Source organism: Magallana gigas, chromosome 9 (genome assembly GCF_963853765.1).
Source record: "Magallana gigas chromosome 9, xbMagGiga1.1, whole genome shotgun sequence".
NCBI classification, from domain to species: domain Eukaryota; kingdom Metazoa; phylum Mollusca; class Bivalvia; order Ostreida; family Ostreidae; genus Magallana; species Magallana gigas.
In genome coordinates, this window is record NC_088861.1 from 32,242,982 (window position 1) to 32,266,055 (window position 23,074).

Genomic DNA, 23,074 nt, shown 5'->3' on the forward strand with positions numbered 1-23,074 from the left:
ATTTTTGTTAAAAAGCCGAAAACATTAAAAAAAATTTTAAAACCAAACAAACAGTTAGAGACTGTAAAGGGGATGACAGGGGCATGCACAGGGAAATACAGTGACCTACAGTGGGTGACAGGGGCGTACAGGGGTGACAGGGGCTTACAGTGGCACATAGGGGATGTGTACAGGGGATGACAGCGAAAACTCAGGGGATGGCAGAGAAAGACGGGATTTCTATATGGACAGGGGTCTTTAGAGCCAGTAGTAGTACGTACAAACTGTCATTTTCATAGATCTTTTGTCAATTTCAGATCCAGGATGCTATGATCTGATAACGAAAACAACAGTTACAGAACAAACAGAGGCTGAACCTAATCCAAAATTTACAACCGTAGCACCATGTTCATCATCTCCACAGATTCATAATGAGTAAGTTATCTTATTTGGTTATAGAATAATGATTTTAGTATATATAGTAGTTAAGATATAGTTTATCACATATATATCTCCCTTTAAGGAATACATACGGCTGATGTAGCAATGCGCTGATTGATGACACTATTTTATGTTAGTGTGACCACGCCCGGATGTCTGGTACATAACTAGGCGATGGTGCACGTTCATTTGGGGAATTAAGCTCAAGGGGAATAAGTAAATCAAGAATGCACAAAGTCCAAATGGCAGGATATGAGAAATGTTTATTAAAGATTGAATGTTAAATAATCCAATCTACACACGCAGGTAACAACATTAATGAGCAAGTCTTGTTCCTAACTGTAATTTAGAGGAGGGGGCCTAAACAGATGAATTAGAAATTTGTCTCCTAACACTCTTCATGATTTCCTAGCTTCGCCCTACATCCTTTCAGTCCGAAGTCTCAAAGCTAACTCTCTCTAGAAGAACTCATGTACAAGAATTAATTTCTCTATGAATTGCCTAAGGTAAAGTTGTCACTTAGGGCTAATCAAATAATTAAGTTATCAGTGTCATCCCTTTGATGTGAAGAAGTCAAAGTGGTTTTGTTTACCCTAACTAACACCTATGAGTGCCCAGTGCCATGAGCAGTGTCACTGACAATAAAGATTAACAATTACTGTGAAATCACTAAATATTCTAGGGGATTAAGAAGTAAACAACAGCTTGGACAACCTTTAGAAATAAGTAATAAGGAATGCTTTAGATGTCGATAAGGAATTGCTAAGTATTGGAAAATATAAGATTAGAATAAAGTAAAATAAAGTAGACTATGAAAATGTACGAGGGTTGTCCAAAAAGTTCGTGGACACATGTGATTTCATTCTAAATAACGACGCTATATTTAGAAAAGTATTAAAATATTTTAATATAGACTATAATTATGCATGTGTATAAAATTCAGAACAATGTACATTCTCATAATGTAGTTATCACTACAAAAACATTGCCTGTACAGGCCGCACGACCCAGTCTGACGGTTACACGACGTTTTTATAACGTCGTACGTAGCGCGTTGGTTTCTGTTACTTTTCAACGTAGTCACCTTTGCACTGCAAACACTTCTCACACCTTCTTAGCCATGAATCGAACACATCCGAATACCATTTACTGTCGATTTTTAGATACAATGGTTCGAGTAGCATATTTAAGTTCATCAGAATTCTTAAATCTTACTCCTCTTAGCTGTGATTTGATGAAAGGAAAAATTGCAAAATCCATTGGAGCAAGATCCGGACTGTATGGCGGGTGTTCAAGAAGATTGAATCCTAGGAGTTCGATTTCCAGACACGTGGAAGCTGCCGTATGTGCAGGTGCATTATCTTGGTGTAGGATGATATTTCCAAGGTCCACAGCCATGGCAGGGCGTTTTTTCTTAATTGCCTTACTTAAGTCGCGGCGTAACACCTGTAATAAATAAAACCAATGTTTTGTTTGGTACACTGTATGTGGCTTTAGAATATGTGGGTTTATTAAGGTCTTCCGTTTCCAACGGAAGACCTTATTGTTTTCGTACTGTTTATTATTATTTTTTTTTCTCCAAATTTTGTGCACGCGATTTCTCGAAAACTACTCAACCGATCTGAACAATTTTTTCACAGATGATGGGAAATTATCTGAATTTTATATGTTTTTGAATTTTTTGTCGTCGTCACTTCCGGTCCGGATTTACGGTCGATTTTGTAATTTTTTACGACCAATTTTGTGCAGAGTTGATCTCAGAAACTATAAGAGATATGACTTTGAAGTTTTCAGGATAGGTAGAGCATGGTTTGAAGTTATGCACTATTTAGTTGTTTTGCACCAGTGGCGCTATTCCTTGGAGCTCGCTTAGGCACAAAAATGGGGTACAGATTTCGAATCAAAATTTCCATATGTTTTGATCAGTATCTTTTTATCAGTTGATATTTTGACAAGACATATGGAACAAAAGTAGTAGAGAATCAAAAGTTCTATCCAATAAAATCAAGAAAAAGGGACTGGCCCCTTTAATTAGGGACCAAGAGACTCGTAAATTCTATCACGAATAACTTGAAAACGATAAATATTTTGTTATGCATTATAAAAATCAAAGTTGTTGATCTCTACATTATCGGTTTGAAAGAGTCATCGTCAGGCCCATGTCTGACGTAATTAGGGTTTTTATTCTTTATCTTCAAATTTTTTTTTTTGGGGGGGGGGGGGTAATTTTGAAATTGTATCGATATCTCATGGTATCATTTTATCTAAAAAAAAAAAAATCGGACGGAAGACCTACTCGTTACTCATAACGAGGTCGTATCTAGTTAATATATAGTAATTAAATAAATCAAAATTAAGATTAGAATGTCTGGGTATTAAATTTATGAATTACGATATGGTTAATGTAGCGAAATGGACGTTTTTAAATCTGTAATTACAAATTAAATGTGATGAAATGGGTAGTTCTCTACCTTGGAGTAGTATGCAGCATTCACCGTCTGACCGGAGGGTACAGCGTGGACCGAAATCATTCCGTGCCGATCAGCAAAGAATATGTGCAATTGTTTACCCACGGATTTCGCAACCTTCGCCTTTTTCGGTGCTGGTGAACCCCGGTGTTTCCAAATGCTGGATTCTGTTTTTGTTTCTGGATCAAAATGATGCAGCCAAGTCTCGTCCGTAGTAATGATTCTGTCAAGCCACTTCTCTCCTCCTCTTTTGAAATTCTGTATGAAAGCCTTACTTGTCTGCATTCGTCTTTTTTTGTGCTCATCGGATAAAAGTCTGGGCACCCATCTTGCGCAAACACGACTCATACAGAAGTCTTCAGTGAGGATATTAAAAACCGAAGATTTGCTAACATCACTTATTGACGCGACTTCTCTTAACGTCAGACGTCTGTCTTTCATGACAATGTCATGAATGCGGGATTTCGTTATATCGTCATAAAGCAAAGGCCTTCCACTTCTTTCAGCGTCTTTTAAATCGCAAACTCCATCCGAAAATCGTTTGTGCCACTTGTAGACTAGTGATCTTGATATGTGTCGATGCCTTTTTGTGTTCTCCATCATTTGTTTCGTTTCGATAGGTGTTTTTCCCCGAGTCTACGCAGAACTTAATGATGGCGCTGTTCCATGCGATCCGCCGAAGTCGCTTTTTCTGGCATTTTCAAAGACATGTTCTTGCCGTAAACTCCTTGAAATATCCTCTGCTCAATTAAAAACGGCATTAAATGACGTATGAAAATGACGTTCACAATTCTGACTACGTCACAGTTGAATATTTTGACGTTTTTACCCGTATTAAAAATACTGTTAATATTCTTATCTGAAAACTCAATCTCGAAGTTTGGACAATTGGACCGTTCGTGCTTTTCGCGACACTTGAATACAGTAAAATTTAAGTTTAATTTTAATGAAAACATTCAAAACTACTTTAATCTGATTTGGAATTTTATGACAAATATGTTGGTATACAATATGCATATATAAACCCGTTTAAAATGACAAAAACGCGATTGTCCACGAACTTTTTGGACAGCCTTCGTATGCTAAAAGTTATCAAAAGTGAAATGGATGTCATTTCACTGGTGATATGAGTAACAGTTTCACGGGTTGCAGTTTATAAAAGATGTGTTTCAATTAGCCGATTTGGTATCCAATGACTCTTAACCATATTTGATCATTTAGCTTGCTGCTGCTAGGCGAAATACATGTTTTCTGATGTTAAACTGCATTACTAAATCCCCTCAATGGTTGGCCAAAGTTTCTCTCAGTAATAGTTTTCTTTGTTTTAATTTTTTTGAAAGGGGAAAACCACTCTGACTTGTCTAAAGATCATAAAAATCACATTCTGAACATAATATAGGTTCTAATTTTTTATTTTTAGCAAAGAGTTTCATCAATTAAATTATTGATTATAAATTTTTATTTGAGATAGCATTTAGTTGTTGTAATTTATAACAAAGACTTCACAACAAATATTGGCATAAATTACAGAAATTTCATTTTTAACTCACCAAGACAAAGTAGGGGGAGGTGATGCTATTACTGCGGCATCGGGCTTAGAACATGTAGAACCTGATTTAACTATTTGGAGCAGGTCCAGAGTGTATCTAAGTTATATTAATCATGTATCTTCTTCAAACTTGTGCATATGGACCTCCTTATTGACTTGGGTGTTAAATCTGGCAGGATTCAGATTCTGCTGATTAAATGATAATTTGGTATTAATTTAAGGAGGCCAACTTAAGTTTTCATTGCGCATGTTTTTGCGCATTCTAATATAATACAGTGTACTTATACTTCTTATGAAATTTTTACAATATATCAGTTTTTTGTGCAGGTGCCCATTGATAGCATCTATCTTGGTTACTACTGGTCCTAACTTCACCAAACTTGCATGGATGGTGTGTCTTGTGATACTGATGCACCTGACAGGCTTGAATGCTGAATATGAGCCATAGGTTTCAGATGCTGGAGGAGGTTAATGTTTTGAGAGCTGGTTAAAGTTTTTGGAGCAGGTGCCCTCTGATGATTATAACTTCACCAAATTGCATGGATGTTGCATCTTATGATACTATACTGATGCACCTGACAGGATTGAATGCTGAATCTTAGCCATAGGTTTCGGATGCTGGATATGGATGCTGGAGGAGATTAAGGTTTAAGATTTGGTTAAAGCTGACAGGAATTCATAAAAGCAGTTGATCGCCATATTAGTTTCGATTGCTCCTCTACTGACACTGGGGTATATATACCAGTCGAGAAAGTTACGGTCCATTGCTTTCCGATCGAGGCATTGAGGTGGCACGGACTTCTAAATGCATGAACTACGCGTAGTAGTAAACTATTTGTGATCAAGAATAAATGAAACAGCAATTTTTATTCTTTGAAAGAATTTTCAAGGTATCTGTATTATTTTGCACAGATAGTGCCGCCTTACTTCACATGTACATCGAACACGTGTGTCGTTCATACAGAGTGCCTATGTCTGTATCTTTTGAAAAGTCCGGCGGCACTACATCAAACACAGTAGCGAAATGATAGTAAATCCAAGAAAGTAACAACGTAACATGTGTCCAACGGTTTCTACAAAACGCCCTGTTTCTAAAATCCATGAGGTCATTGACAGTTGTGCATGGGCAATGTTAAACCATACACAGTCAATTGGTCTACAGTTATCGAGGATTTTTTAAGTATCTGTGCCTCTATTTAAGCCAGTCTTGTTTCTTCGTTCATTGCATGGATATCCCTTGCCAGTGCAGTGGTTGTCATATTATTTTTGTTTAAAACGCGTTTCTACACGTATTTGCGTCCAAGGTAACGTGTTTGGGTGTAATATTTGTGTAAATAAATTATTCCGACAAAGTTTAGGGAGGTCAGCCATTATTCCATGTAGCGATCATTTAGAGATATGAAAATAATATATACGATAATATAAACTATTCAATGTAAAGAATTATATGCCCAGCTCTAGCCACGTTGATGCTTCCCCTATGTAGAGCTCTTTTTTTCTTGCATGTGTGTGCATGCGTGTTTGATGTTTCAAAAAAATATTTTCAATATCACAGCCGCAAATGACTCGTGTACAGCTGATTTGGTGATTAGGAAACTAGTCCCTAGTTTGATGGACAACACAGTTCAGTTCAGTATATACTGAATATTATTTCTTGTAACTTGTAACTAGGGGACTGCCATACAAAACGACTGTGACGACTGTTAAGGTTAACTGCTAAGGACTTTCTTGCTAAGATATCGTTCAGTTACAATGGAGAAAGTGAGCAAAATTTTGAAGTAACCAATTGTATTTGATATCAAGACATAGATTAGGAAAATATTCAAGATTTGATCCACAGAAAAGCTTTACAATGTTTTTTTTTTAATTACTGCAAAGAGAGGGGGTTATTCTCACTACTAGTAAGTGTGTGTTTTTTCCCTCTCGATTTATCAAATTAAAAAAATGTCATCGGATACAGAAATTTGTAAATGTATTTCATATGTATTTACAGTGAAGCTTTGAAACTGTTTTTTGTCTTTTTAGGTCACCTGAGTAAACTCAGGTGACCTATTGCTATCCGTTTTCGTGCGTCGTCGTGCGACGTGCGTCGTGCGTTAACAATTGTACATTTTTAACTTCTTCTTAAAAACTACAAGGCTGATTGTTACCATTTTTGGCGTGAGGCATCTCTGTGGAATCAAAATTCTGAAATTCATGGCTCTACCACCCCCGGGGTGCCACATGTGGGGTTAAATATGCACCAAAAATGCCAAATTTTCAAAAATCTTCTTGTCCCACATATGTGAGGAAAAAACTGGTTGCATAATTTTGATGTTCATGAGACCCTCTACCAAAATTGTGAAATTCATGGCCCCTGGGTCAGGGGTTCTGGTTCTAGGGTGCGACCAATATAGCCATATAGTAAAAATGTATTAAATCTTGGAAAATCTTCTTCTCTACTCCCATATGTACTTGTTAAAAACTAAATGCATGATTATGATGCCATTGAGGCCCTCCACTAAAATTGTGAAATTCATGACCCCTGTGTCAGGGGTTCAGGCTCTAGGGTGAGGCAAATATGGCCATGTAGTAAACATGTATTAAATCTTAGAAAATCTTCTCTACACCCACACATGTGTGCGAAAAACTGAATACATGGTTATGATGTCCACTAATTCAGTAACCTAAATTGTGAAATTCAGCGCCCCTGGGTCAGGGGTTCAGGGCTTGAGGGGGAGGGGGTTGGGGTTGGGCAATATGGCAATAAAGTGTTTATGCGTATAATGTTTAAAAATTGTCTTCTCTATTCTCACACATCTGTATAAAAACTGACTTATAATTATGTTTACCAGGAAGTCCCCTACTATAATTTTCATGTCCCCTGGAGTATGGGTTTTGACGTTAGGGCAGGGCCAGAATGGATGTATAGGTGTTAATGCATATAATGTTAAAAAATTATCTTCTTTTCTCCCACACACCTGAAAGGAAAACTGAATTCATGATTTTGTAGACCAGATCTTTAAGTTTTTGGCCAAAATGATATGTTTCATAGTTCTTTTTTAAAAAGATTTCAGGCAGGGAGGTGGTCGTCATTACAAATTTATAATTTTTTTTACTCCAGAATAAAACCTAATTAATTAAATGCATATATGAGACTCCTCGACAAGTTTGTGTATGGGTTATACGCTACTCGGGTGACCGTTAAGGCCAATTGGCCTCTTGTTAATTAAAAAACTTTAAAATTCTAGAAAATTTTTGAATTATGTATCAAAAACTTTTTATGATTCAATAATTTTAGTAACTTTATTTAAGTTCATATATGTCCCGTTTGAAATTAGCCTTGTGCCGGTATAAGTCCAATAAGGACATTTCTACTGACCATGAAACGTGGTACTACACGTCTAAAACAAAGCGTACCGTTCCGTGCAAAAAACAAACCGTTTACGCATTCACAAAATGATATGTTTCATAGTTCTTTTTTTAAAAGATTTCAGGCAGGGAGTTGGTCGTCATTCCAAATTTATAATGTTTTTACTCCAGAATAAAACCTAATTAATTAAAACCATATATGAGACTCCTCGACAAGTTTGTGTATGGGTTATACGCTACTCGGGTGACCGTTAAGGCCAATTGGCCTCTTGTTAATTAAAAAACTTTAAAATTCTAGAATATTTTTGAATTATGTATCAAAAACTTTTTATGATTCAATAATTTTAGTAACTTTATTTAAGTTCATATATGTCCCGTTTGAAATAAGCCTTGTGCCGGTATAAGGCCAATAAGGACATTTCTACTGACCATGAAACGTGGTACTACACGTCTAAAACAAAGCGTACCGTTCCGTGCAAAAAACAAACCGTTCACGCATTCACAAAACGAACTGTACCGTTCACAAAACCATTAACCGTACCGTGCAAAAAGCGTGCAATAATAATTTATGCAAGACCCGCCCCAAAATCGACCGAAAAATTGTACTGTATAGTGTAATAAGCGTGCAACTTAATTGACCATTGTTGTTCGATGAAGACGGACGGAGATTATCGCTAACAAAATAAGTTCAATATTTTGCTAGATATTTGTTTAAAACCGTTACAAAAAATCGTGTGATGTATCTTTTTCTTAGACCTTTGCATTTCTTCAGGTTATCGACAAAACTGCCATGGCCAATTTCTTAACATTGTAAGATAAAATAAAATTGTAAAATAAAATAAAATTTTGAAATAAAATAAAATTGTAAAATGTTCACACAATGCATGGAGATATTTTCGATTAGTTTTAGGAAATGTTTTAAACATTGTGTTCATACTGGACTTTGCATAACATGAGAGAGAGAGAGAGAGAGAGAGAGAGAGAGAGAGAGAGAGAGAGAGAGAGAGAGAGAGCGCAAGTGTGCTATGTATAATACTTATATTAAAGCTTTATCACTGAACTTTAATATTCTACAGTCGGTCAATTGAGCGGAACTCCACCTGATACGCCTGTCAATCAATTAAAGAATAACAGTACACATCGCACCATGAACCGCGTTCTACTTGGCTCCTCCTACATAGCTTAAAGAAAATGCTTCAATTTCAGTTTTAATTTAATCAATATTTAAGAGAGAGTTCATATTTGAAATAACTCAACAATTATTTCCCTTTGACTTAGTGATTTTAACTCACGTTTTTTATGGCGATCAGTGTCCCTTTTCCTCACTGTAGTATTTTCGGTTAGGTAAATTCTTAATATATTGACCAATTAAACATGTAATATTGTTGATTTTCTGGTATTTTCCGTGTCCCGTTTACAACAATTATATAAATAAATATGTAGGTAAATAAAAAGGAGAAAATAAATAGGCTATTACAAAAGATCAATAAAAAACTGTCGACTCACACACCCTGTCCATCGGACACAGAAAACCTTTACTACATGTATATGTACACTGTACAAGAAAATAGTTCAATGGAAAGAGAGTGAGTGGTAAATGTTCAAATTTTACTGAGTTGGTTCAAAGAAAAAGTTTTCAAAAATTAAAAACGGCTGCTAAATTACATGCATACAGTGAAAAGCGGACACTTGTCGTAAAACAGAGATCAATATTCCCATTAAAAGCTATTGACTAATTGTGTATATCCAATTGTGTATATCTTAAGAATTGTGTTAAATGTACGAATGATTTACGTATTATTTAACGAAATACTAATACTTTTGACTATACACACGGTGTTATTACAGGTAAGAGAAACAATGTTGGGTTAAGTGTGACCTTTGTAAACGAACAATAAAATCAATATTTGAATGAATAAAAACCCGTGTCGATTGATTTTATTACAGTTGATATCAAAACCGAATTTTATTGTGTATCAGGATTAAAGTCGGAGCAATTTTTCTTAGCAATTTTAAATGGATTAGAAAAATCGATATGCTCCAAGACTAGGACAGAAAAAGAATACTGTATTAAATCACACATTCCCTTCAAGCAATTATAATAAGTACATTGATTTAAAATTAATTACCAATAATGCCAAACTAATCAAAATTAAAACTGCCATCCGCTGCACGTATAAAAAATGGGGGAGCGGATGGAAGTTAATTAGGTTAAAATAATACATCATATCAATAAAAAATAAAAGGTTGTCATAATTACCATCTTGCTGAAGTAAATAGGGCAAATACTAAACACAGTTATATCGATAAAAATCAAAGCGTCAAGGCCACGCCTCTCTCATTAATAAAGCACGCAAACCGTTCACAAAAAAAATCCATACATCTATTGTGAGCAAAGCGTAACGTGGAAGAAGAGAACCGAACTGTTCACAAAAGGAACCGTTTCGTTCACAAAGCGAACCGTACCATTTAAAAAGCGTACAAATTGAACTGGCAACTGGTGTAGTAGCACGTTTCAGGGTTTGTACTTTGTCCTTTGAACTAGGGTAAAAAGAATTCGAGATTCTTTCAACTTTTGTCTCTTCCACTTTTATGAATTGATGTTTGCAAACAATTGGTAATAATGATTGTGTAGAAGTGAGTGGTTATTGATGGTTTATATCTTATTTTATAGGATTGGCCATGAAAATAATGCAGAGCGTTTTGGCGATGTATTGATTCCTAGCCTTGTTACAGTATTTGTACTACTGTTATCTACATTAGGGTTACTATTTCTTCTGGTTCTGTATTTGAAGAAAAAACCATCTCGCTCCCAAGGCTATAAATATAGAGATAAAGGTAATTATACAAAATATCAAACCTGTTTATCCGATAATTATACAATTAAGAGTCAACAAGATAACAAATAATCTGATAGAATAGAATAAAGCTGTGAGAATGATTTTATTTAAGATGTTTTTTTTTTTGTTCGTTCAGATTTCAAGGAAAATTTCAATGAAGTGTTGCCTTTAACAAATGTGGAAAATGAAAATGGTAATGTACAGTATGACTCTGTAAAAAGTGGCATGGGTCATAAATTATGACAGTGCAAATGAGCAACCCAATTTAATCACAATGAAGGAGCCTAATGTTGGAATCATGTATTGATCAATTTTCATCTTTCAATATCAACTTGACATGATTAGAATGATACTTTGATTTCCTCTTTGAAATTAAGATGTTGAACTGGACTTCGTTTTACAAAAGAACTTACGACCAAATCAATGAATGCTTATTAATCACAAACTAGTCAATAATCTTTTCTTGTGACAAAATGATTAGGTTTAAAAATACAAAGCTAAAAAATATATAAGAATTTTATCTACCCTAGTATATACATGTAGCAGAAAAACCTTTTTTATTAACCTGAAAATACACGAAAATTGGTATCAAAGGAATATTTATGAAGCCACAGTTTATGAACTCAATAAAACAGTTTATCTTGCCAGTAATAATTCAAAGTTTTAAAGATAAAGTCATATTTTTAAAGTGCGTTAATTGTAAACAATGCAGGATATTTGTTTCCATATGAAAAATCCTTAGCTCTGTTTCTCGCTTGTAACATGATTTTGACAATGTTTGTAAAGTAAAATGCCAAAATAAATAATTTTTAGACTTCGAGAATATAAGAACATCCGAGTATTTGTCTCTTCTGTATCTTTAAAAAAATTTTTTAATCAATATTTTGTAGGAAATTATGAGATTGCACCCTCTGGACAACAGATAAACAGGGGTACAGTATTTTGTAAATGTCAATAATTTTATCAAAGGAATATTCTAACGATGATTTTTCTTTAATTATCTTGATCATAGAAGTCTAATCAAGTTTTATCTTTGTGATTTTCTTTCTTTTTTTTCAGAAAAAGATTTTATTGGTTTTATAAAAGGGATTTAAAAAAAATATAATGCATTGTTGATGGTTCGTTTCGAAACGGAAAAAGTAATGAGGCTGACAAAATACATAGCTCATTTCTTTGAGTTTTCGTTAATTTACGTTTTCATTATTATTATTTAAATCGCATATCCCTTATAATCTAAGCATATCGTTGTTTTTATGAAATTTAAAACCAAAACTTTGATTAATTCCATCATTTAAAAAAGGTATAATTTAACATACAAATTATTTATTATAAGTATGTGTGTAGATCACAAAAAATATACACAATAACGTTTTAAAACTGTTGTAACACATTTTAATCAGTTGTTATTACTATAATGTTACGGTATGTTGTTGGCTCACCTAAGCTGAAACTTAAAGTGAGTGAAAGAAAGTACACAATACTCTAAAAGAAGATAATTAAGAATTATTTTTATTTTTCGGAAATCTTTTAAAAATCAATTGGTCAGGAGAGGTGAAACTTGTATACAATATAATATTCTTGAGATCTAAAACCCATAGTAAACGTAATCCTTATGAATTTTTAGCTCATTAAGACGAAGTCAGGGGTAGCTGAGTCACTCAGGTGACCTATTGCAATTGATCTCTGTCTGTTGTTCGCAATGCATTAACAATTTTACATTTTTAACTTCTTCTTGAAAACTGCAAGGCCAAATGCTACCATTTTTGTTTGTGAAACATTTCTATGGTGAAAGGATTCAAAATTGTGAAAATCATAGCCTTGTCACCCCCTAGGCCTCAAACTAAAGCCGGGGATAAATATGCAAAAAAGGCCAAGTTTTCTTCTCTACTCCCACATATTTGGATGAAGAACTTAATGCATGGTTGTGATATCCATGAAGCTCTCTACCAATGTTGTTAAATTCATGGACCCTAGGTGAGGGGTCCAGGCCCTATAGTGGGGCCAAAGTGTGGCCATATAGTAAAATGTATAAAATCTTTCAAAATCTTCTTTTCTCGCCCATATAAATTTGGAAAAAAACCAAGATACATGGTGATAATGTCCGTGAAGCCCTCTGCCTAAATTGTGAAATTAATGACCCCTTGGACAGGGGTTCAGGACCCAGGGCGGGACCAATATAGCCATAAAGTGAAAATGTATTTAAATTTAAACTTCTTCTTTACTCACATACATATTTGAGAAAACCTATATGCATGAATATGATGTTCATAAAAGTCTTTACCTTAAATGTGAAATTCATGGGTCCTGGGTCTCGTGTTAAGACCCTAGGTTGGGGCAAGTTTGGCAATAGAGTATAAGTTGTATAACTGTATTATATCTTAGAAAATGTTCTTCTCTAGGCCAATATATATTTGAGAAAAACTAAATGCATTGTTATGATATCCATGAAGTCCTCTACCAAAATTGTGAAATTGGTGGGGCCAATATAGCTACATAGAGAAAAGGAATTGATTTCATATTTATACCCCCTGCAAAGAATTTTTTTCGGGGGGGGGGGGGGGTAAATAGGAATCACCGTCCGTCCGTTTGTGCAAAATTTGTATAGAAAAAGTGAAAAATTCGTGTCCCGTCCATATCTTTCTTATGAACACACATTGGAAGTTCTTACTTCACACGAAGATTGCTTATGATCTAAGAGTGTATCATGACCTTAACCCAAGGTCATTCGGGCAAGGTCAAGGTCACTGGCAGGAAAAAAAAATCGTTTCCAGTCCATATCTTTCTGATGGAGAAGCATTAAATGTTTTACTTCACACAAAGATTGCTTATAGCCTAAGAATGTGTAATGACCTTGAACCAAGGTCATTTGGGCAAGGCCAAGGTCAATGGAAGAAAAGTGCAAAATTCGTGTCCGGTCCATATCTCTCTTATGGACAAATATTGGAAGTTCTTAATTCACATTAAGATTGCTTATAACCTGAGGGTGTTTCATGACCTTGACCCAAGGTCAATTGGGGAAGTTCAAGGTCATTGTTAATAAAAATGCTTAATTCCTGTCTTGCCTTGTATTAATGGAAATAATTTGAAGCTAAAATTTGACACAAAGCTTGCTTGTCTCAGCAACAAATTATTTTTTAGAATATCATACCCGTCTCTCTGAAAATGGCCTGCCACAATGTATTATTTTTTTGGAAGAAAAATGTGTGGAAAAAAAAATTCGGGAAAAAATCGGGTTCAGTTTACCAATTATTCAAAAGGTTTATAATAAATGGCTGCTTGACATGTGGATTTTAGTTTGATTCGAATCTTGAAATAAAATGGAATTTAAAGAAAAGAAATTGGTACGGTACTCATATTAGCATTAACAGTTTTAAAAATTAAAGCAGTTGTTATTTATAGAAAAGGGACAGTAAAATAGATTCATCCAATATTTTCTATAATAGAAAAAATACATGAGTTATGATTTTTTCTTAGCGGGGGGTATCAATTGTGAGCTTGCTCACAGTACCTCTAGTTTCTTCTGCACTATCACAGTTATGGGAGATAAAGTCATGCATTGTTATCATAATGTCCTGAGATTGAGTTGTAAAATTCAATGCCCAGGCCACGAGGCAGAAGTTTGGGCTTTTTATTTGGGAGGGGGGGGGGGGGGGGTGATAAATATGGCCATATATTGAAAATCATTTTTCATTGTGCAATAGCTGTGTGTCATACATTTACTATTTTTACAATTTTAACTTCATCTTGAAAAATACATGGTAAATTGTCACTTGGCAATTAATTATTTGTTCTATTTAGGGAAATTAACTTTAATATCCTGTACATTGTATACTTGTAGAAACAAGCATTTGCTATGTATTTTGTGTGCATTATTAATGTAACTGAATATTATAAAAGATTGACTGTTAAAGGCCTGCACGTCTCTAATTACCAAGAGTTTACAATTTTTGGCCCCTGGAGCTAAGGTAGAGGATCCGAGATTCCTTTGACTCTTAAGAAGGTTGGCACCAGAAATACTAGTAATGTCAATCATCCAAAAACATCTTGAATATAAAGATTTGGACCTGATGTTCATTTATTTTATTTGTGACCTATGTCACATGCCATGTTTTGGAAATATGAAGTCCCAAACAGAAATGATAATTTTCCTGAAATTATTGTTTAAATCTGGCATGGAAATTCATTATTTGAAGAAATCAAACAAATATTTTACTTTAAACTAGCATTTAGTTATGATTTCAATACAGTATAAAGTTGAACACAAGTAGTGACTATAAAAGTAATATCCAAGTAAAAGTTGAAAAAATCCTTGCTTTACTAATGGCTTTAAATGCCAGTACATAACGAATACAACAGCAAATGTAAAGATTGTTACAAAATTTTGGAGTTATCAAATTATTACGCAAATTTAAAAAATAATAGTACTGCCAACTTTCCAAAACTCTCCATACAAATAGACATGCATTTAATGTCTCTCATGAAAGTAAAATAAGTAGGGGACACATCTCAAAAAATTGAGATATACAATGTAACATAAAATAAGCTAATTGTCGGCAAAAATTGGAGATAATTTTTCTTGACGTCTATAAAATATAACCTAAATATGCCAAATATATCAATAGAAATATCAAAATATTGTTCATAAATGTTTTTCAGATTATCATGAAACCAGTGTATTGTAAAACACAAACTATTTAGAAGTTAAGTTTGCACTGAAAATAAGGAGGCTAAAGTAACAGTATTTTAAAGCTTTTGAGCTATTAAAATTGTTCATTTATTTCTTGAAATCCTTCTGCCACAAAATACAGTCCCTTACCAAATTCTGTAAAGATATAATTTTCTTCTAAAATTTGTATTCAATAAGGTTTATTTCGCATTGTAAAATATAAATATACAAATAGAATCAGTATATGTTGCAACAATTTAAGATAAGAGGTGACATAAAATAGTTACCCTAAAAGACAGGAGCGAACCTTTTTAAACCCCAACACCCCCACCAATTTTCATGCACGAAATGTTTTTAAAACAAAATAATAAAAACGGGCCAACAGTCAGAGGAGTCTCAGTTTAGGATTAAGACTTCCGGATGAAGCTTAAAATCCAAACATAAGACTATCTGACATGTCAATCTAAGGATATGGTTCTGTGGGCCGCTTGTATCATATAATTCATAAATATTGTGTCATACAATACACTATGACTTTATTTAATGTGATACAATATTATTTAAAATATTATTTCATGATGTTGTGTCAAACTACAATTTTTACGATTATTACGATATTTTAATAAAGATCATTAACTATGATTTTCATATAATATGATAAAGGTGATCTCATAAAGGTACATCATTGTCTTGGTGAGCTTTGTACTCTTTGATTACCAAAATTGATTGTCAAAACAATTTGAGGCAAAATAACATCAATTTTGATATTAGTTTTGTCATATTTATATCTATTTAATAAGTAAGAAAATATTACATGTGATTAGCTCAAGACAAGCACCCAATATTTTGCAATAGATTATTTTGTAAACAAGCAATCATTACCACAATTTTTGATGCCCGATAGTGTAAAGAAGCCAAGGAGATATCATCATACTGGTAAATTACTCCTTAGATTATTGAAAAAGAATTAGCAAGTTAGTTCCAGTCAGTATCTGTATGCAGAAATTGCTTTGGTTTACGTGGATTATGACTGTAAAAAAATTAATAAATTTTAACGTTCGTTATTTTTCTCACCTTGATTCATCACTCTTTACATATTGTTGCAACATTATGAGGCGTCTTTGTTTTTAAATCACAGAAAACAATATATTTAATGGACTATTCATTCGTAAATGTTAGGAAAACTTAACACCTTATTTAACAAGCATTTAAGTTTCCAGTAATTACGATTTTAAAATATTGTGCAGTTAACAATGTAAAATAAAAGTGGATTATGATATAATTATAGTTTATTTTGTCTGTTCATTGAAGGAAATGACAGGAAAAAAACGGTAGAGGTTGAGGAAGACGAAATCCCCGGTAAGTACATTAAGGCAAGCCTTAAAGGAAGTGAACATGAAACAATTATCTTAAATATTAATTTGTTTGTTTGATGTGTATAATGATATCTGACAACCGTTTAGACAGAGCTTTCCTCAGTAAAAAGATATACCACTTAGAATAACTAATTCTTGCAATCCATGAGCGCTGTCATATTGTTAAAATCATTACCTCCCTGCTTGGTTATCTCTAAGCATCTAAGAGAGGGCAGCATTGATGCTGACGTCAGTGAGACACATTGCAATTTTACACACGTTTAGTAACAGAGATAAAATATACCATCATCAAAATGTGAATGGAAACTTGAAAGGAATGTAAAGAGTTGTCATTTTAAACAGTGTTTATAGAGGAAGATTTTGGATCTCAGAATGATGCATTCCCACCAGCAGTTAATGTGACATGTAACTAGAATGGAATGTCCGTGGATCAGTGTTATTGTGACCTATTTTTTCTTGCACTCTGGAATTTCTTGTTTATGAGTTTGAACATTATGTGTGCTACATAAATGAGCACACAAGGTGCATTGCACAGCTTTCTGAATTTTAATTAAAGTACTGAAGTACTGACGGGAGTTGATTATATCGATTATCATTTATTTCAAAATCAACTTATCTTGCATGGCAATTAGTTTCTAGTCTGTATGTGAATAACGCACTTTTTTACAATATGAATTTTTTACTTTTCCGACAAGAATTTCATGTTATGTAATATTTAAAGACAGATTTCAAACTATGTATTAGTAATCAAAGCAGTTCTAAAAATTGTATGGATCCAAGCACTATTGATATTGAACTCTAAGTCTCTTTCAACCAGACGCTCGGCTGTCTCCGTTAATCTCCGACAAGCAAGAGAGCCTTTCTGCTTGTCGGAGATTTAAGGAGACAGCCGAGCGTTTGGTTGATATATTAAACTCTGGCGTAAGAATACATGAGACTGTAAAAATATCTAAATTGTTCGTATTATGTAGAATTAGACTATTTACAAAGTGTTTATTGATAAGTTTCCTTGAAAAACAATGCTTCGAATTCAGCATACATTACATCGAATTTTTTCTATTATCTTCAAGAACTAAGTCTTGTCAGCGATGATGATTTGTGCTTAGGTCCAAACACTATTTCACTTTCGGTTTGCCAGAGTAACTGCATAGGAGAGTTGATTAAATCAACTCCCAAAAAGTGGTTTAGTCCTATTATTCTTCTGACAGCAGAAACAGAACCGGCGTACATATCATCAAGATCTTATGTATAAAAAAAAATCAGAAAATATTTCAGGGCATTTAAATAAAAAGTAACGGTAAGAAACCCTACAAAGAAAATGAAATTACAATTTTATATTAATTTAAATTGAAATCTAAAAACAGCATTTTATTTATGTAAACACTGACTGTCACATCTCCGTACAAACGTCTGGAATGTGATGGTCTTATATTTCACAAATTAATTTATCTATTCATTTTTTTGTACAAATCATAAATAGTTATCTGAGGTTCATTTATAGAAATGTACTAAATCCTTGTCTTCTCATGACAGTACACAAAAAGTTTTCTTCACATCAAGGCATATTTTTTCTTTGTAACTTTCATAAACACTGGCCTAGTTCCAACATTGACCCAGTCACCAGCAGCAATGTAGCTTATCTACGTCAGAGAACAGATGCATGCTGGGGAATAATAGATTACCTCCATTAACCTTTCACTGAAAGTGTTAAATTGATAAAATCTCTTGATAGAAATAAACAAAAAGGTAACATACCTCATTTTTAAGTTTCAAAAGGCTTTTAAAATTTATTAAGCAACAATTATTTTTTTCATGTTCACTTCTTTAAATAATCGAGTTTTTAAAAAATAATTCAGTAGTATATGTAGCTTTACTCCTTTAAGCCCATATAATGAAAAATATATTTTCAAGAAAAGTAGATGTTATAAACGTGATTTGCTCCTAAATATTCAGTTGTAAGAACAAATGCTATAATTAGTTTAAGGCTTTGCAAAAGTTTCCGCAAACAGAAAATTTTGTTACTGTTTTAATTTCGTTTAAGTGACAAGAATCTTTTTTAATGCAAGTCACTGAGGCCAGGTTGTGTGTACCAGAAGTATGTGAATAGAATTTCCTCAGCTCCTCTTTTAGCACGAATACCTTTTATTTACTACTTGTAAGACATGACACTAATTCCCAGGTGATTCATCAGACAAGACGTGTAAAATGTTATTATGATTTTAGCTCACAGGTTTGAATATATGTTGAATATCATCTGAAGATGTGCACTTGCACATTTTATTTAGATCAGACAATATTTGATGTTTTTATTACAGGTTTTATTTTTCTTATCTTATATATTGTACACTGATGTTGAAATAATTAATGGATTAATAGTAAACCCACTTGAGCAAAATATATTTTTATTAATACATTCAGATTGTGGTTTTTTATCTTTAAGTCATAACTAAATATATATTTTATAAGTATTCTATCAACTCACAATTCGAAAATGTTGTTTGTTAATGATAAATTCTTAGGAGCTAATAAGGAAATCAAAGACAAGTTTGGCTGAATTAATTTTTCAGAAGGGAACCATTATCTGAGCCATAGATAAGATGGAGCATGTGTTTTGGGAAAATTAATAATCTTTATAATTGGCAGTGGTTTGAGTGTTTTTTCAATACTGTTTTATATAAACTTAAAAGTCGCTATCATTATAAGGAAATAAATTTCAGCATTGTTAATATAGAAATTAAGTATTTTGAATAAGTTAACACGAGTTGATAAGTTTAATCGGTTTTTAGCCCACTGATCGAGACGTCGTTGTCGGCGTCGGCGTCGGGACCTGGTTTTAGTTTTTGTTGCATGTCCTGTGTAAGTTATTACTTGTCCTATCTTCACCAAACTTGCTTGGATGATACATTTGGACCTACTTATAGATATACTAAATCTGGGCAATGAATTTGCTGGAGGAGGTTAACGTTTTTGGAGCAAGTGCCATTTGATGGCCATGCATGTATCGAAGTTACCTCTTGTCCAATCTTGTATGGAATATGCATCTTGTGATACTGATGCATGCCACACTTTTGGATGCTTAATCGAAGCTGTAGGTTTCGGATTCTGGATTAGGTAAAAGTTTTTAGAACGGGTGCCCTCTGATGATTATCTCTTAGTTTTTATTGGTCCCAACTTCACCAAACTTGCATAGATAGTGCGTCTTATGATACTGATGCACCAAACAGGCTTGAATGCTGAACCTGAGCCATTGGTATCGATTGCTTAATGAGGCTAAGGTGATTAGAACTGTTTTAAGTTTTTTTGAACAGCTCATATGTTTAATAGTTAATAGTACTATTTCAAACTCGCATGATTTAACAATAATGTAATTGAATCACAGAGGTAGTTTTAGATGCAGAGCCTGATTTCCATTATCAAAGACTTGCCTCACTCAAATGTACTTAATCGATGATATTGTTGTAAAATTATATAACATGATTCTTATGATGTAATATTGTATGACATGATACAATATTGTATGATGTGATACAATATTGTGTTATATGATACAATGATGCATCATATATAATGTTTGTAAAATTTATATATTATAATATGATATTGTATCAATTTTTGTTTATTATAGTATGATATTGTATCATGATATTGTTATATAAACGATTGTAGTATTTGTAAAATATGATATTGTATCATATTTTTTTGTATCACAGGATATTGTTATATTTAATATTATAGCATATTACAATATTAAAATGTATATTGTATCATATGATACATTATTGTAAAACACTTTATTGTATTTTGTTTTCCCTCGGACTGAAATGTCACATTTTCATTGGATTAAACATGGCACGTGATTGCCTCATATATCTCTATGTAGGTTCTTTGAGGATTAATATTAGGCAATATGGCCGTCATTGGCCGCCGCCTCACCTACTCATCTTGATATTTTATATTATTCAACACAGGAATTGTGTTCAGTAAGTCATTAAAATATTTAAAGTAGTGGCCCTTTGGAATTATTTTTAAATTAGAGTAGTTGCCCTTTGAATATTGACGTCACATTGTTGTGTCTGGAGCAGAACAAAATGACAGCGTCTAAATTTGCTCAAAACATATATTATAATATATTATAATACATTACAATATCACATGAAATTGTATCCTGTGGTTTTGTAATGTATAATATTGTATCATATGATATGATATTGCAGAATATGATATTATTACTTATTAGGTTAGTTACTGACTCACTACGGAAATATATTGGGTTTATCAATCTCATAGATGGTGAGGCGAAGCCGAGCAGTCTATGAGATTGATTAACCCAATATATTTCCGTAGTGAGTCAGTAACTAACCTTATAAGTGTTTTGTTTTTCCAGAGGACTATCAAGCGACTTATTTATTCACAAATAGCGATGATCTTCGCAAAGCCAAGTACAAGATGCCTAACATCTCGTCCAATTTAAGTCATTTAAACTCTTCAAAATTTTCAATCTCACCTTTCAATTACTCTTAAAAATCTTTGCTCCACCCATGTTTACTTACAATGTTTTCTTGCTATTCAATTTTAAATGTTTTCTCTCTTTCTCTGCGGAGATTTGAGCAAATTTCGACGCTGCCATTTTGTTCTGCTCCAGACAAAACAATGTGACGTCAATATTCTAAGGGCAACTACTCTAATTTTAAAGGATTTCAATGAGCAACTAATCCAAATACTTTAAAGAACTTCCGGCATGCGCTTTATGTATTAAATACTATGAACTTTCGAAATGAGTAAGCGAAGCGTCGTCAATGACGGCCATATTGCGTAATATTATTTTTCACAGAACAAATATAGAGATATATGAGGCATTCACGTGCTATGTTTAAACCAATGAAAATGTGACCTTTCAGTCCGAGGGAAAACAATGTATTATATGATATATTACAGTGTCATATAAGATTGTATCATCTGATAAAATATCATTTTATGTATCATAAATATATGATATGTGAAATGATATTGTATTATATGATTCTGTATTGCGTCATATATTATATGTCATGCTATTGTATTATGTTACACAATAATGTAAAACACGATACAATACCGTGTCGTTGTATATAAACCATAACATAGTTTGATATTATATCATTTCATAGTTATGTTACAACATCATATTGTATCATTACATATTACTGTATGATATTGTAACTTATGATATATCATATTTCACAATATTGTATAATATCATCGATTGCAATGTCTTATTCTATATTAGTGTATTGATAAACATTGTATCTTACAATACTGTATGAAATAAACATATGATTATCAAACACTTTTTCAACAAATGATTTACGATATTGTGTAAAAACAGTATCCATTGATACGCAAGATCATTAACTATGATTTTCATATAAAATGGTAAATAGAGATGATGCCTCATGCAGGAGATGCCTCGTTTCAGTGAGTTTTGTAATTTATTATGGTTTTTTTGTGTAAACCGAAAAGCTAATTTTGCTATTAGTTAAAAATGTAATAGTTTGTTCTTCTTCTTTTTAGATATACATTTAAAGGAAGACGAAGATCCAATACAGGTAATTCTTTTGTCCAAAAGTTATATGTAAGATCTAAGCGGTAAAAAAAAATATAAAGATAATAAAGATGTGTCAACAACACCCTATGCCCCCAGGATAACCTAAGTATCAAAACAATTTATTGTTATAAGAAGTGCAAAACACGCCAATCCCCTTCCCTACGCCATGTCCCAAAAGAAAAGAGGACAGACGTGCACCTTAAAGGGCAAAATGAATGCACTGTCCATCCATGACGAAAATCAAAATAACTTCCAATATTATAACCCATTTGAAAATAATTTTAATCTCTCTCTCTCTCTCTCTCTCTCTCTCTCTCTCTCTCTGTTGTATATAAAGTACAATATTTTGGACCGATAGAAAATACAAGATTTATGTATTTTTTCTATTTTTTGCACTAAATATATCCTAAGATAAAGATTGTCAATCAATCTTTCAGTCCCAGCTTCCAATGCTCCTGTAGAACGTTTATGTAGTAAAGCTGGGAAGATTTTCAAACTAATAGGATGCAGTTAAAAGATGAAACTTTTGAAAATTAGATCATAACGTGCAACAGCAATCTTTTTCTGTTGAATTCTTAAGGTGTCCTCAGCATAAAGAAATCCGATTAAATATATTAAGAAATATTACTGGGAAAAACCCTCTGTTTATAAATTAATACAATTAAGTGTCCAAAATTATAAAGGTTTGTGTAATCTGAGCAAATATCTCTTTTTAGCTTTTTAATAACCGCAACATTATTCCATAAATTTTCATACATTATTTTTGTGTCTTTATTTCATATCTGACATTGTATCATGCCAAATGTCTTTAAATATCTTT

The 23,074-nt window shown here is 33.1% G+C and overlaps 1 protein-coding gene and 1 long non-coding RNA gene across 8 annotated transcripts in view; one reads left to right on the top strand and one right to left on the bottom strand.

Moving 5' to 3' along the window:
- LOC136271267 (uncharacterized) overlaps positions 1 to 23,074 on the bottom strand; it is a 144,404-nt gene that overhangs the window by 43,517 nt on the left and 77,813 nt on the right. The gene's annotated exons all lie outside the window — the stretch shown is intronic.
- Positions 1 to 23,074, top strand: part of LOC105321945 (uncharacterized) — a 64,955-nt gene that overhangs the window by 33,956 nt on the left and 7,925 nt on the right. For all 5 annotated transcript variants that reach the window (XM_066070992.1, XM_066070993.1, XM_066070991.1 and 2 more), the window contains 6 exons: positions 297 to 414; positions 10,463 to 10,626; positions 10,765 to 10,821; positions 11,519 to 11,560; positions 16,606 to 16,653; positions 22,221 to 22,255. In XM_066070992.1, coding sequence (XP_065927064.1) covers positions 297 to 414; positions 10,463 to 10,626; positions 10,765 to 10,821; positions 11,519 to 11,560; positions 16,606 to 16,653; positions 22,221 to 22,255 — 464 coding nt within the window. The remainder of the gene's footprint in view (positions 1 to 296; positions 415 to 10,462; positions 10,627 to 10,764; positions 10,822 to 11,518; positions 11,561 to 16,605; positions 16,654 to 22,220; positions 22,256 to 23,074) is intronic.